General features: G+C 34.6%; 1 protein-coding gene across 2 annotated transcripts in view; it reads left to right on the forward strand.

Annotated features, from left to right (window-relative positions):
• Nucleotides 1-1,139: 1,139 nt before the first annotated feature.
• The window catches only part of LOC131078347 (putative 3,4-dihydroxy-2-butanone kinase), a 118,477-nt gene continuing 106,493 nt past the window's right edge, over nt 1,140-13,123 (forward strand). The window contains exons 1-7 of one of the 2 annotated variants that reach the window (XM_058016016.2): nt 1,140-1,470; nt 6,436-6,509; nt 7,063-7,126; nt 10,326-10,438; nt 10,541-10,588; nt 10,805-10,876; nt 11,014-11,103. In XM_058016016.2, coding sequence (XP_057871999.2) covers nt 1,431-1,470; nt 6,436-6,509; nt 7,063-7,126; nt 10,326-10,438; nt 10,541-10,588; nt 10,805-10,876; nt 11,014-11,103 — 501 coding nt within the window. In that variant the 5' untranslated portion in view covers nt 1,140-1,430. Of the gene's footprint in view, nt 1,471-6,435; nt 6,510-7,062; nt 7,127-9,847; nt 10,039-10,325; nt 10,439-10,540; nt 10,589-10,804; nt 10,877-11,013; nt 11,104-13,123 lie in introns of those variants that run through there. The other variant, XM_058016017.2, reaches the window with a different exon arrangement.

Raw genomic sequence — 13,123 nt, forward strand, 5'->3', positions numbered from 1 at the left:
GGTGTGAAAGAGTTATTTGTGATACATGACATAATTTGAGGAACAACTGATGCATGAATAGTAAAAAATAACTAGATATTATAATGCTAATTAACTAAATAAGCTAATTTTTATGCATATTATTAAAATTTAACTTCGTAACTCAAATGTTCTTACTTTTGCTACCTCTTAACCATTTTGTACAAGATCAACATTATAACTAAAAAATATTGTATGAAAAACTCCACCATATACACATTATGATTGATGATCAATCATTATTCATTACATCATAACTTTGTATAAAGAATAATAAATTATTATGATTGATGATCAACCATTATTTATTATATAAAAACTTTGTACAAATCAATTATTATGATTGATGATCAACCATTATTCACTACATCAAAACTTTTTACAATAAATTAGTTTTTATTACAATAAAAAATAGTAAATCTTAACTATGATAATCTTATCTAACTACACTAGATTAATATAACATATAATCATACAGTAAGATTAGTTTTTATTACAAACAAAAATAACAAACCTTAACTATGATAATCTTATCTAACTACACTAGATTAATATAACATATAATCATGCACTAACGTACCTCATATCATATTTACTAATCTAATATTAATTAACAATTTTAAAATCAAGGATAGGGAGAAAAAACTATCAATTAAAAAAACAATTGAATACAACAATGAGATAAATCTGAACCAAATAGTATCTTTACATAAAAAAAAAAAAGTCATATATTTGTATGAGTGAATAAACATTTTTTTAATAACAATTTAGAAGACAAAATAAATCTATAAAATCAAAAAACAATAAAAAAATCAAATACACACCCAAAAAGCCTCATAAAACCATCAACTTTGGTGGTTATCCAAAACGCAGAAAGCTTTAATTCCTCCAAATGTCCAAGTGCCAGAGCATTTAATTAAATGAGGGGGGACTAAATTTATGTTTTTAATATTTTTAGATTGTGACGGAAAATTTATCAAAATAATTTCACATGGAACCGAAAGATGGATGGATAAACATCATTGGCCAGCCTTAAAATGGTGCCAAAAAAGGAGCTCTCATGTCAACAAGTCGTAACTCCAATTCCATCTTTTGTTTTATTTAAACAGAGGCGTTTGATGAAGAAAATGATAAGGCGTGTTGGACAAGGCTTGTCGTCATCTTGTCCGTATTCTTCCCTTTCTTTCCCTCCTCTCAACATCATTTCATGGTCATCATGATCACAATATTATTATTTACTACATCACCATCTCCATTATATTCCAACCATAGATAGCAATAATATTTGCAGATGAGAGGTCGGATCGTTTTTATTATAAACGCAGCTGCACTTGAAAACTAGTTTATACATTTTTTAAAGGGTTTGGATTTGCTGCGGGGGTTCGATCCTGAGACCACTACGAAACGGAATCATGTCGTCCGCAGCGAAAAAGCTCATAAACGATGTCAAAGGTAGGATAGCAGATGATACATTTTTTTTTGTTTTTGATTTTTCGAGTGTAGATTTTGAAATTTTCGTGAATTGCAGTTGTGGCTTGTAAGTTCTCGAGAATCACTCATCATCTGCCTTTGTTCTCTAGGGTTCTCGGTTTTTTGGCCTGTTAAAATCCAGGCCTTAAATTTTTTTAAGGAAGATGATTTTAATTTGAAAAATGGATGAGAATCTTTAGTGTAATTTGACTCCTCGAGGGCTTGCATTGATAATGCGGTTAGGAATTGAATTCTCGTGGACTTTGAATCATTCGCAGAGCCTTGCTGGTCGGGGTTCTATACTCGTAGCTTTTTTTTTTTTTGGGCTGAATTTATGAATTCATCATCAGACATATGTTGATTATGTGAGTATCATTTGCACATTACCTGTAAAATTTCTTTAATGTGGATGAAGTTAGAATTACCTGGATGGTCCTGGTTGACAGTTTTTTTTTTTTTAAATTGTTACGTACGTTGCTGAATTTATTAATTCTTCAGGCACCCTGGGGATTCGATTTTATAATTCTCGGTTCATTATCTTAAAATTCGCTTTGCTTTTTTTTAAAGAGTCGAGTTCTTCTGCATTTTGAATCGCCGTTGTGGTCATGTTTATCAGGGTTTCGTACGTATTTTTTATTAATTCAACTAATTAATTCTTCAGCTATCCAGGGTTTTGGCTGGAAAGTAGCTGCCATAATTGGTTTGATGTGACCTGGATTTCATTTGCTTTTATGCATGTAAAAGCAATTGTTGTCCCGTTTGACAGGTTTTCTCCTTATTGTCTGTGAATTTATTAATTTTGAGGCCCTTCATGTTTTTGATTGAAAATTTATGTTGCATAGTCCCTGTAAAAACTGCTTTCATTTGGTTAGGAATTGACCTTTATGAGTATTGAATCAACCTTTAGCTTCCTCTTTGACAGGGTTTTGAACTCATTTATATATATTTTTCTGATTTTTAAAACTCTTCAACAACTTATAGTTTTTGATGTAAGAATTAGGTGCACGTTATCTGTAAAATGGTTAATGTTGTAGGAATTAGGGATTTTATTATTTGGGTAGTCATGTTTGGAAGGGTTTTCTATTTGTTATTTACCTTGGTGAATTTATTAATTATTTAGCCCCACAGGTTTTTTGATTGAAGATTATTCTCTTGTTATCTTTAAAAATTGCTTTGAGTTGTTAGGAAGTTTGATGCTTGTAGAGTTTGAATCACTTTGAGAGCACTATTTACCATGGTTTTATACTTGTTTATTTTGCTGGTAGGGCATTTTCGTCAAAGTTTTGTCTGTGTTATATGCTAGGTTTACGGGATTTTTAATTTAGCTAATGCACTCCCAGGATTTTAAAGTTATTTGAAACAGAGGATTGTATTTCATGGAATGCATATATCATGTATTTGTAGAAGTGTTGCCAATGAAATTTGTTATCAGTGGACCATACCACATTTCTTTGGAGACTTGGAGCAAGAAAGGAGCTTACATAAAGAGTGATTTTTCTCTTACAACTCCTTCCAAAATTAGCTGGTTGATCACATCAAATTTGAACATGGACTACATAGTTGTTAGCCGAGTGTTTGCTAGAAAGAATGAAAGAAGAAATGAAAGATGAAGGGAAAGAAAATATTGTCTTAGGGTCCATATGCCTTGTGCCATGCACACATTTCCTTACTGTTCTTGGATTGCAGAGTAGCTTACAACACATCATACCATCCTTGGACACATGCAAATGGTTGTTTCTAGAAAGATGGAAAGGCATCATGATATTACATCAATGTCATCAAATGATCAATGTAGGTCTATGAGAATCAATTGTTTGAGTAGTCTCAATAGCAAATCAGGAGTACCAGTTGGACCAACACTCAAAGATGAAGCATCTAAAAAAATTACATCTTAGACATAGCAAATCAGGAGTACGAGTTGGACCAACAATCAAAGATGAAGCATCTAAAATTACATCTTAGACAGAGAAAAAATCATACGATGGAGATAAAATTAAATGGACAATTCCTGAAAAACAAGTACATACAAAACTATGTATCATTAAACACTCCAGTGAAAGGACTGCCCCATTCCTAAAAGATAATGGCCATTTGATCTATAAGATGAGTAGCCAATCGGGACAAACACTAGTCTGCATCAGAATCATGAGGAGTTGATTGCCATAAGAAAGCCATGGCAGAGTTTGACAATTTCCTCGTGAATGAATTGGGCAATGAGGGCCTTAGTGAAGTATTTATGCATTGCTTGCAGGATTCTTCTTCAATTAAGGTGGATCTTGACACTTTATTGATAAGCACACAACTTTTAAAAAGTATTTCATCATTTTTAATCTCCAATACAATTGTTAGAGGAAGTTGTAATTAGTGTGCCAGGGTTGGTGAATTGCCCTTGATGAGGATATCCTTAATTGTACATGCAGGGAAAAGCTTATTTGGTGTTCATAATTAAACTCTTTTAACAAATTATTTTTTAGTAGTTGTTGCATCCCCTTGTCTTGGTTAGATCTGTGTATGCTATCCAGTTTCATGTTTCATAAATGAATGCTTATAGTTAGCATCTTTACCATCGTAAAACTTTATTGGCAATCAAAGTAGAGGCCATGAGAGATAATCTGCAGTTCACTGTTGTTTTTCTCAACCGATGATGACATTTTGTTTCAGTATAAGAAGAAATCTGCTAAAATTTCTCCATGTAAAATTGCCCTTACGCTGCTGAAGTTAGCTACGTCTCAGCTTACAGCTATTTTCAATTTTGTTGTTTTACATACAAATGGAGATGCATATCATGATCACCTGAACTGACAGAAAATTATCGGATAAATCAAAACAGGGCCAGGACTCTCTATTATGCACTCATTGGTTGAAGATGAAGAATCTATTTATTGACTAGATGCCACCAAACTCATGTATGCACATAGACTCAGCTGACATGGCAAAAAATTGTCATCCACATCTTTGTTTATGTAGTGAAGTTAAGACCAGTAATTGTGAGTGGAGAAATAATGAACTTTTGCCATTTTGAAAGAGTTGTCAATTGATCGAAGGGTGGAAACAATTTGAAGAATAAATTATGTTAACCATGATGTTTTGTTTTGTTGTTGCTCTCTTGATAGCTCTTCTGGAGCATCTACTTACTTCTGAGGTTGTCAGGGATTATGAACCAATCTTGTATAAAGTTGTACCATGCCTTTCTTTTTCACTATAATTAATGTGAGGTCCCTCCTGTCAAATTGATAGTTGCATGTTGATTTGTATGGCACATTCACGAGATCAATGGAAGGGGAAAACATGGCCTTACAAATCTGAGATCTATACAAGAAGGTGGAATCAAGAGGCAATGCAAATGATTAAAGAACTGGAAGAGATCTTTTGGAACAGGAATGTCTTGATGGAAGAAAACTTGGGGTTCATGACAAAGGCCCAAGAAAGTTTTATCAAGCAACAAGAACTGTCAGCAAAGAATCAAACTTCTATAGATAGGGTGGTCCATTCTCTTTGAAGAATATAATGAAGAAAAGAATAGGGTATGGTGATGTAGAGAAGCAACCCAAGGTATGCAAGGGCAAAGCTAAGGTATAGAAATCTGATAGACCCACTTCTAAGGTTTGAACTAAATTAGATGTCAAAGCTTTTGGCTCTGGATACCTCTACTTCCAGACAGCCTGACTCTTGAAAACACCCAATGACCGAACAAGTTGACTTTTAGATGACTCAACTCCTGAATATCTGAACTCAACAACAAATGGACTGACTCTAGATGCCTCGACTCTGGGTTGCTTGTTACCAGTGTCACTCAGGTTTCATTTGTGTGCTACTTTGCCAGTGCCAGGGTTGATGTATACTTGTTACTACTGCACCTGAGAACACTGCTAACAGCATCATCGTGTGTGGATAACACTAGAGTGTGTAGGGAAGCAAAATCGTCACATACATGCTCATCACCAGAGGGTGCCTGTGAAGATGGACTTTCAACTGTTTGAGTGTTAAACTCTTTAAACAACTGTCTTCACTTAGGTAGGAAAATGCTATGAATTATGTTCATTTTATATTTTTCATGCTAAAGATATTGTTTGCAGATTGGAGTAGTACTATTGTTTTTTATTGGTGGGATAACAATGCCGTGTTTATATCCTAAGTTAACTAATAGGCTCATTTTGGAAAACCACAAAATTTGTTCTTGACAATTTGAATGCGGAACTATGAACCAATTGCCCTCTTGCCATGGGTTTATAAATCAGTCTTTATCATAAGAAAGAATAATATTATTTATAAATTTGCATAACACTACGTAATTTGGTTCATCACTTGGAAAAATAAATAATTTAAAAGGCTCAGGACAATCAAGAAGGTTAATATAGGGGGCTCTGCGAAAGTTTTATTGAGCATATTAAACATAACCAGTTTTTCATTCTCTAGTAGATTCTTAGTCAACGATTTGATTTTGAAACGGATCAAACTGATGAACAAATCTTTTGTTTAATCCTTCATGCTGTAGAATACCATAATAAGCATTTGTTAAGATTATTGGTTAATTTGTTTTCCCAAATGCCTGCTGTAATAACAAACTTTATTGAGATTACACAGTATGGTGGAACCAGTCTTCTTGCTGCCTTCTTGGTTGATTTGTATTGCTACTTTTATCTAGACTCAATATATAGAAATTTGACTTTATCTTGCCAGTGAGAAGATGGAGCTTATCATCATTTATATAAAATGTTTCTGATGTTCTTTTTTCAGCTGCACTCATGATGTTCAAGATTTGTGGCCTATATTTTTATAAGCATGACAAGATATCAGTACTGTAATCTTGAAGCACTAATTGCTTATATAATTTTGAAATATATGATAATGCATTTCGGAATGGCTGGTCTGGCAGTTCAATTATGTTGAAGAAATAAAAAATGGCAATTTTAAATGTTTAACCTTTATTTATTTATCATCACGCAGATACTGTTACAGAGTTCATTGAAGGCATTGTGGAAACATATCCAAACTTGCAGTACTTAGATGGCTTTCCTGAGGTGAGCTTGATATCTGGACGTAAATTCTCAAATCTCTTAATTCTCTAATCTTGATGAATTGGGAGGGATAACTTCACAATTGCAATTTGTTAACTACGAAAATTAAACATGATGTGTTCTTTTTAGTTTGCAGAGTGGCTTGCTTCTTTTTTATTGACTGAGGATTTTTCATTTGACTATGCTTACGCAATTTGTTTGCTTCTGTAGTTCTTGCATTGTTTTCGCAATGGGCGATAGTTTGACTTACCACTAAGAGAAACTTGTTTTGAAATTTTTACATCGAACTGTAGTTGAGAATTTTTGGTTGGTAGCAATGGAAAATTGAAAATAACTAATGTGACTGTCTCTAGAGTGCTGGCTATTACTGTATTCAAGTACATCGCTGTTTTCTTTGTTTGTTTTGAAGAAATTTTTCTAGAACAAACAACAAACATACATGAAAGTCTCTTCAAAATTTCACCAGTATTTTAAAAATCTTATGTCATGTTTGTGATTTATTACGAATAATACCTTTGCTTACAATTCTTATCTCACAAGTAGCTCTTGCGTGCAGGTTAAAGTAGTATTGCGTGCTGATATATCTCGGGGAACATATGAGAAGGTTGCAGTTATATCAGGTGTTCTAACTTCTTTTCCCATTGCATTCAACTAGTAAAATATTTTGAAGATTGAGCTTGCTGGAAATGGTGGACACAAGTAATGTGATTGCAAATATATTTACCTTAAGATGAAATATTTCATAGTAGATTTGATCAATAATGTAAGAGTTTTTTACAAGAGTGTGACTGGATATGTCAGAGAGATGCCTTTAAGGCTTTTAGCTTCTAACATCAATATTTGAGTGGGTGGAATTAGGAAATGGCATATGGAAAGAGCATAACTCTAATGTAGGAGAAACTTGTCAATTACTAGTATAATGCTATAATATAATGAAACGGTAACTATATTAAAGTAATTAATGTATTATTAATGGTCATTTAGTTAGTTTCTATTTTTGCATTCAGTTCACAATTGTTTCTTATAGAAACATCGTTACGTATTTTATTATTTAAGGAGTCTTTCATCTCCTTGTTTAATACATAGAATTACAATTTCATGGTATCAGAGCGGGTTATGTTTTTTTTTGATGATTTTAAAAAAAAATTCCAGAAGTTTTTTACAATTTTTTATGAAAAATCGTGCTGGTGTTGTTACCTGGAATTTTTTTTTGGAAGGATTTTTTGATGGATTTTTTGGAAGGACCAAGCAAACCTGCGGAAAGCTCTAAGAAAGTTATCACATGTCATTATTGTGGTAAGCTTGGCCACATGAAGAAACAATGCAGCAAATGGTTGGTTGATGAGAACTCCAACCAAGGAGAGTCTTAGCAAAAGGCCCATGATGCAGAGTATACTTAGTAGGAGTTTGCCTTTTATGCTTTTATGGCCAAAAGACTAGCAGATCATGTCAAAACATCTACTCGATACATTGATTTTGGAGCTTCTCAACCATTCACGCACATAAGAGATTAGTTCACGGAGTACAAGATTTGCTCTGATTTTGTGATCTTTGGAGGAGTTGAAGAGTATACAGCTGTTGGGAAGGGCAACATTCAGATTCCGTCTAGTGGGAGAAATCTCATATTTCACAATGTATGCTATGTTCCAACCATGGATCTTAATCTACTTTTTGGTTAGTGAGAGGATGTGATATTGTTCGAAGTTGGATGTCATCTTCAGTGCACGCAAGTGCCTCTTTGTTGATAAGGAGTCCAAGAAGACAGTTGCAGTTGGCCTCGAAGATTATGGATTGTACAAGGTTGGTTGATATTGGAGTCTTAGGAGATTGCAGTGGTTGTGAAAAGTTCTTCCATAAGCACTCTTTGGCATCAGCGGTATGGGCATCTCAACCTATCATATCTCTCTTAGTTTGAGAGAATTTGGTAGTAGGCTTACTCGGGATTTAGCAGTAGACACATGGTGTGTGGAGCTTGCCAAGCAGGGAAGCAACATCACACTCCATTCTCCGATGGACAAGCTTGGAGAGCATCCAAGGTATTGCAGTTGGTTCATGTAGATGTTTGTGGACCAATGAATATGCCATCGGTCATTGGTGCCATGCATTTTCTTCTGTTTGTTGATGATTTTAGAAAAATGTGGGTGTTTTTTTTCAAAGCAAAGTCAGATGTGTTTAATGAATTTCAAAAGCTTAAAGCATTAGTTGAAAAAAAGTGAAGACATCAAATTGTAACTCTTAGGTCAGATAATGGGGGTGAATTCCGTTCCACTTAATTCATGAACTTTTGTGCTAGACACGACATCAAGCGTCAACTTACCACACCCTACACCCCTCAGCAGAATGGTGTTGTTGAGCAGAGGAACCAAACCATTACAAAGATGGATCGGTGTATGCTAGAAAATAAGAATGTGCCTAAGAAGTTTTTGGGCTGAAGTAGTGTGTATTGTAGTATACCTTTTGAACTGGTATCCCACATAGGCCGTTAAGAAGATTATTCCTGAGGAAGCTTGGTTTGGGAAGAAACCAAAAACCGGCCACCTCAAGGTTTTTGGTTGGATTGCATATGCTTGGATTCTAGATGCAAAGAGGACTTGCAGATCTCGACGAGGGAGAACCTCTTTCTAGTGTTGCACAAAGGTGGACTTGGAGAACATTTTGGTGCAAATCTTCCAAACAACAAATCAAACAATTTAGACAAAACTTATATGAGTACTTGGGACAAGATGGATACTTGTTGAGGAGTGCATCACGTGGAGTTCGATGAGGGCTCATCAGAATGTTTCATGGAGGTGGACTAAGAGGACTCTTTGGCATACACAAAACACATGCCATGTTGTAGGAGAGGTATTGGAAGCCAATTGTGTGCAAAGATGTGTGTAGATTCATTGAGAGATACAAGAGCTGCCAAACAACAAAGGGGACTTTGCAGAACATTGGGCTGTATAAGCCGTTATGCATGCTAGGTAGATTGTGGGAGGACACCCAAAGATTTTGTCCTTGCATTGCCACACTTAAGAGGGGTAACAACTCATATCTTTGTAGTGGTGGACAAGTTTTTTAAAATGGTACACTTCATTTCTGGTTAGAAGTCAAATAACATGTCCAAAGTAGCAGTTTTTGTTCTCCAAACAGATGGTTTTGTTGCATGGGTTGCTATGTAGCATCACATTGGATCATGACATCAAATTTTCTAGCCATTTTTGGTGTATCTTGTGGAAGAAATTGGGTACACAACTGATTTGTAGCTTTACATATTATTCCCAGATGGATGGATAAACAGAGGTTGTCAATTAGTTTTGTCATTTTGTTTATTTCCCTACTAGGAGAGAAACCCACTCATTGTGACTTTGTGCTGGTGCAAGCAAAGTTTGTGTACACCATCTTGGTGAAAAGATTGTGAGGGAAGACATCATTTGTTGGGAATGAAAGCCGGAGAAAGGCATGTGAATGCAGAAGCTGAGAACTTTGCATTCTAATAAAGGTGCTTCGTTCACAAGTTGAGAAGTAGCTAGAAGGAGAGCAACATAAATGTGTAAGTGACTTAGCCTTGAATGGGGCTCTATATTCTTTCAGAACAATGATAATGAGAAAATGTTTCTTACAAAGGAAAATGTTGAGAAATTAAAGATTACAATGATGCGTTATTTGGAAAAGCCTATCCCTACAAAAATTGCCACTTAAAATGAGATGAACTAGCACCCAGCAAGTATGAGTTATCAGTGTTTCTTTAGTCAAAGAGAAATATCAAATAAATTATTAGAATCATACTTTCCATTTTAAACATTAAATTCATTCCGTATTTAATTCTTTATTGTACAGGAGGTGGGAGCGGACATGAACCTGCACATGCAGGATTTGTAGGTGCTGGCATGTTAACAGCTGCAATTTGTGGAGACATCTTTACTTCTCCTACTGCACATTCTATCTTGGCTGTGAGTAAACTTCATTAATTTGTATGTTGTTGCACAATATAGAATAACTGATAGAAGTCATGATACTTTTGTAGGGATGCTAATATTAAATGAGCTGTACAGGGAATTCGGGCTGTTACAGGGCCTCAAGGTTGCCTTTTAATTGTTACGGTATATTAACTGTTTCCAAATCTTCTAAGAAATGGTAAAATGTTCATGTTAGTTCTTTGATATGATGCAGGTTTTTCAAGAGAAGTGAGATTTAAATTTAGTTGTTTGGAATAAGGGGGAGTGCATTCATTGGGTCATGCTTGTGATTTCCTGCTATTATATGTATGCAATTATTTCAGATATCTTAGAAATTCAACACGTCCTGGTTTATGACAGAATTATACTGGCGACCGGCTGAATTTTGGTCTAGCAGCTGAGCAAGCTAAGTCTGAAGGATACAAAGTTGAGGTATGGAGTCTAGGCAATAGGTTTTGCAGCATTGGTATCCTATTTTTTTGGTTAGCTAGCTGGCCTATGCTGTCTATTTGATTACAGTAAGTGAAAAAGTTAATGTTTATTGTGCTGAATGACGATGTTGTTTGCAGATGGTTATTGTTGGGGAAGATTGTGCTCTTCCTCCTCCTCGAGGTATAGCTGGTCGCAGAGGACTTGCAGGCACCATTCTTGTTAACAAGGTGAATTATCCTTGTACTTATCTGACATCATCAATTGGGCTTCATTACCTATTTCTTTTCTGCATATTTTATTTTCACCACATTATGAATTTAAATTGTAAATATATGACATCTTTTTCTTTTGTACTCTTCAAACTTGCCTTATTTTTTAGGAAAGACAAACATTGAAATATGATGGTAAACATATGAAAACACATTAATAACTCAATTTAAAAAACTCATTAGATTTCTAATATTGTGTGATACAAAATGAACTGAAGTGTGATTTATAGGCATTACATGCTCTATAAGCTTTGTCAATGGGGACCAAGGCTAGAGTAGGAAAGGTCCAAAGCAATGAGGGTATTTAATGTTGCTTCCTTTCACTAACAAATGTTTAAAGGTGTTTTTGTGCCTAGTAGATCCCCTTGACTTGTAATAATTACAAACATAAATGAGGAAAAATGCATTAATGTAATGATTAAGAACTACAAAAGTCCATTCCTGTTAGAGAGTTGTCATTGATGTCACAGTTGACAATGCTAGGCATTGTATCTTGCATATGGCAGCATATGAGATAGCTTATCTAATAATGGCTCAAGGGATGCAGCAGTGATATAGAACTTCAGAGACTATCATGATGCAGGTTTGTAAGTTTTAATGTCTTATGATTATGTGGAACAGTTACAATGAGAAGTAACAGCATTCAAAGGAGATTTGTATCCAGCGACTTACATAAGACAGAGGAGCGGCAAGTATGCTCATTTTAATGGCAGCAAGTATAAGATGGTGAATGTTTATTTAAAGGCAGCAATAACCATTCCTAAGGCAGTGATAAAGAAAAAGACAAAAGCATATAAATTATATGCAGATCACATACTATTAGTGAGAGTATTGATACTAAGGGTGCAGCAATTTAAAGGAAGCAATGATTATCATATTAATGCAGCAATCAAGATACACAACAATTGTATTTTGTAAAGGCAGCGCTCAAAGACAATAGAAACAACAATATGCTATTGTATAGTCATTACGTAGATTAATGACTTAATGCTGAGGTGTAATACTGATTAAAAACCAATCTAAAACCTAGAGAGGATATGATTGAGCAATCACATGATTAAAATGCTAGTTGACTCATTATACAAAGAACTTACAAAAGTCAACAATTATGTTTACACTGCCCAAGATAAGCATAAGGCAAATGCAAACGAATATTATAAAGTTAAAGTCCACTTCACAAATAGTGGTTAATAAAAAAAAGAGAGCGCTTAGATTAAAGCATGAAAAAGTGCGGTTATGGTCAATAAAGTTATTAAGAAATATTAAAGAAGCAGCACTTGATATCAAGAGGCAGCGATTACACTTAAAGGCAACACACTTTCATTTGGTCGATGCTCTGTGAGGATTAAGAAAGGCAGCATTCTGATTAAGATATAAATCCAAAAATGCGTGATTAACAAGAAGCATGTCTGTTTGTTAAAAGAAAATTTAAAGTTCAAGAGGTGTGATTTGTCTAATATAGGACATGTCTCTTTTAAAAGAAATGTCTATTTGTGCAAGGATATGTCTTTTCCAATGAACATGAAGATATATAGAGTGAAAGATTGAAAAACAAAGGTAGTGTGTGAGAAGTGTGTGTGTGGTGTATGTGCGTTGAAGACAATTAATATATTACACCTTGTAGAGCTTTTTGTCATTGATGTCATTGTTGTTTAAGTGGCTGCGTTTAAGCTTGATTGAGTGTTTTATGTGCCACATCTTTAGGGGACTAATTATTTAGTTATTTTTCTCAGCTGGATATTAAAAGAAAAAACGTTTAGACAGAAGAAGTATGAAGCCATGTTTAGATAGTGTGATGAATGCATTTTTTAAAGATATGAAGCTTTTTAAGCCTGCGTTCTTTGCTACACGAGACAATGGATATGTCAGACTGAACTGGGCATCATTTTTTGTTGTTCTGAGCTATTCGAACATCTGGATTCATTATGCATGAAGTATGTCGAGAAATCATTATTGTGCCATGAAGAGTTGTGGAAGC

The sequence above is a fragment of the Cryptomeria japonica genome, chromosome 3 (assembly GCF_030272615.1).
Source record: "Cryptomeria japonica chromosome 3, Sugi_1.0, whole genome shotgun sequence".
NCBI lineage: Eukaryota > Viridiplantae > Streptophyta > Pinopsida > Cupressales > Cupressaceae > Cryptomeria > Cryptomeria japonica.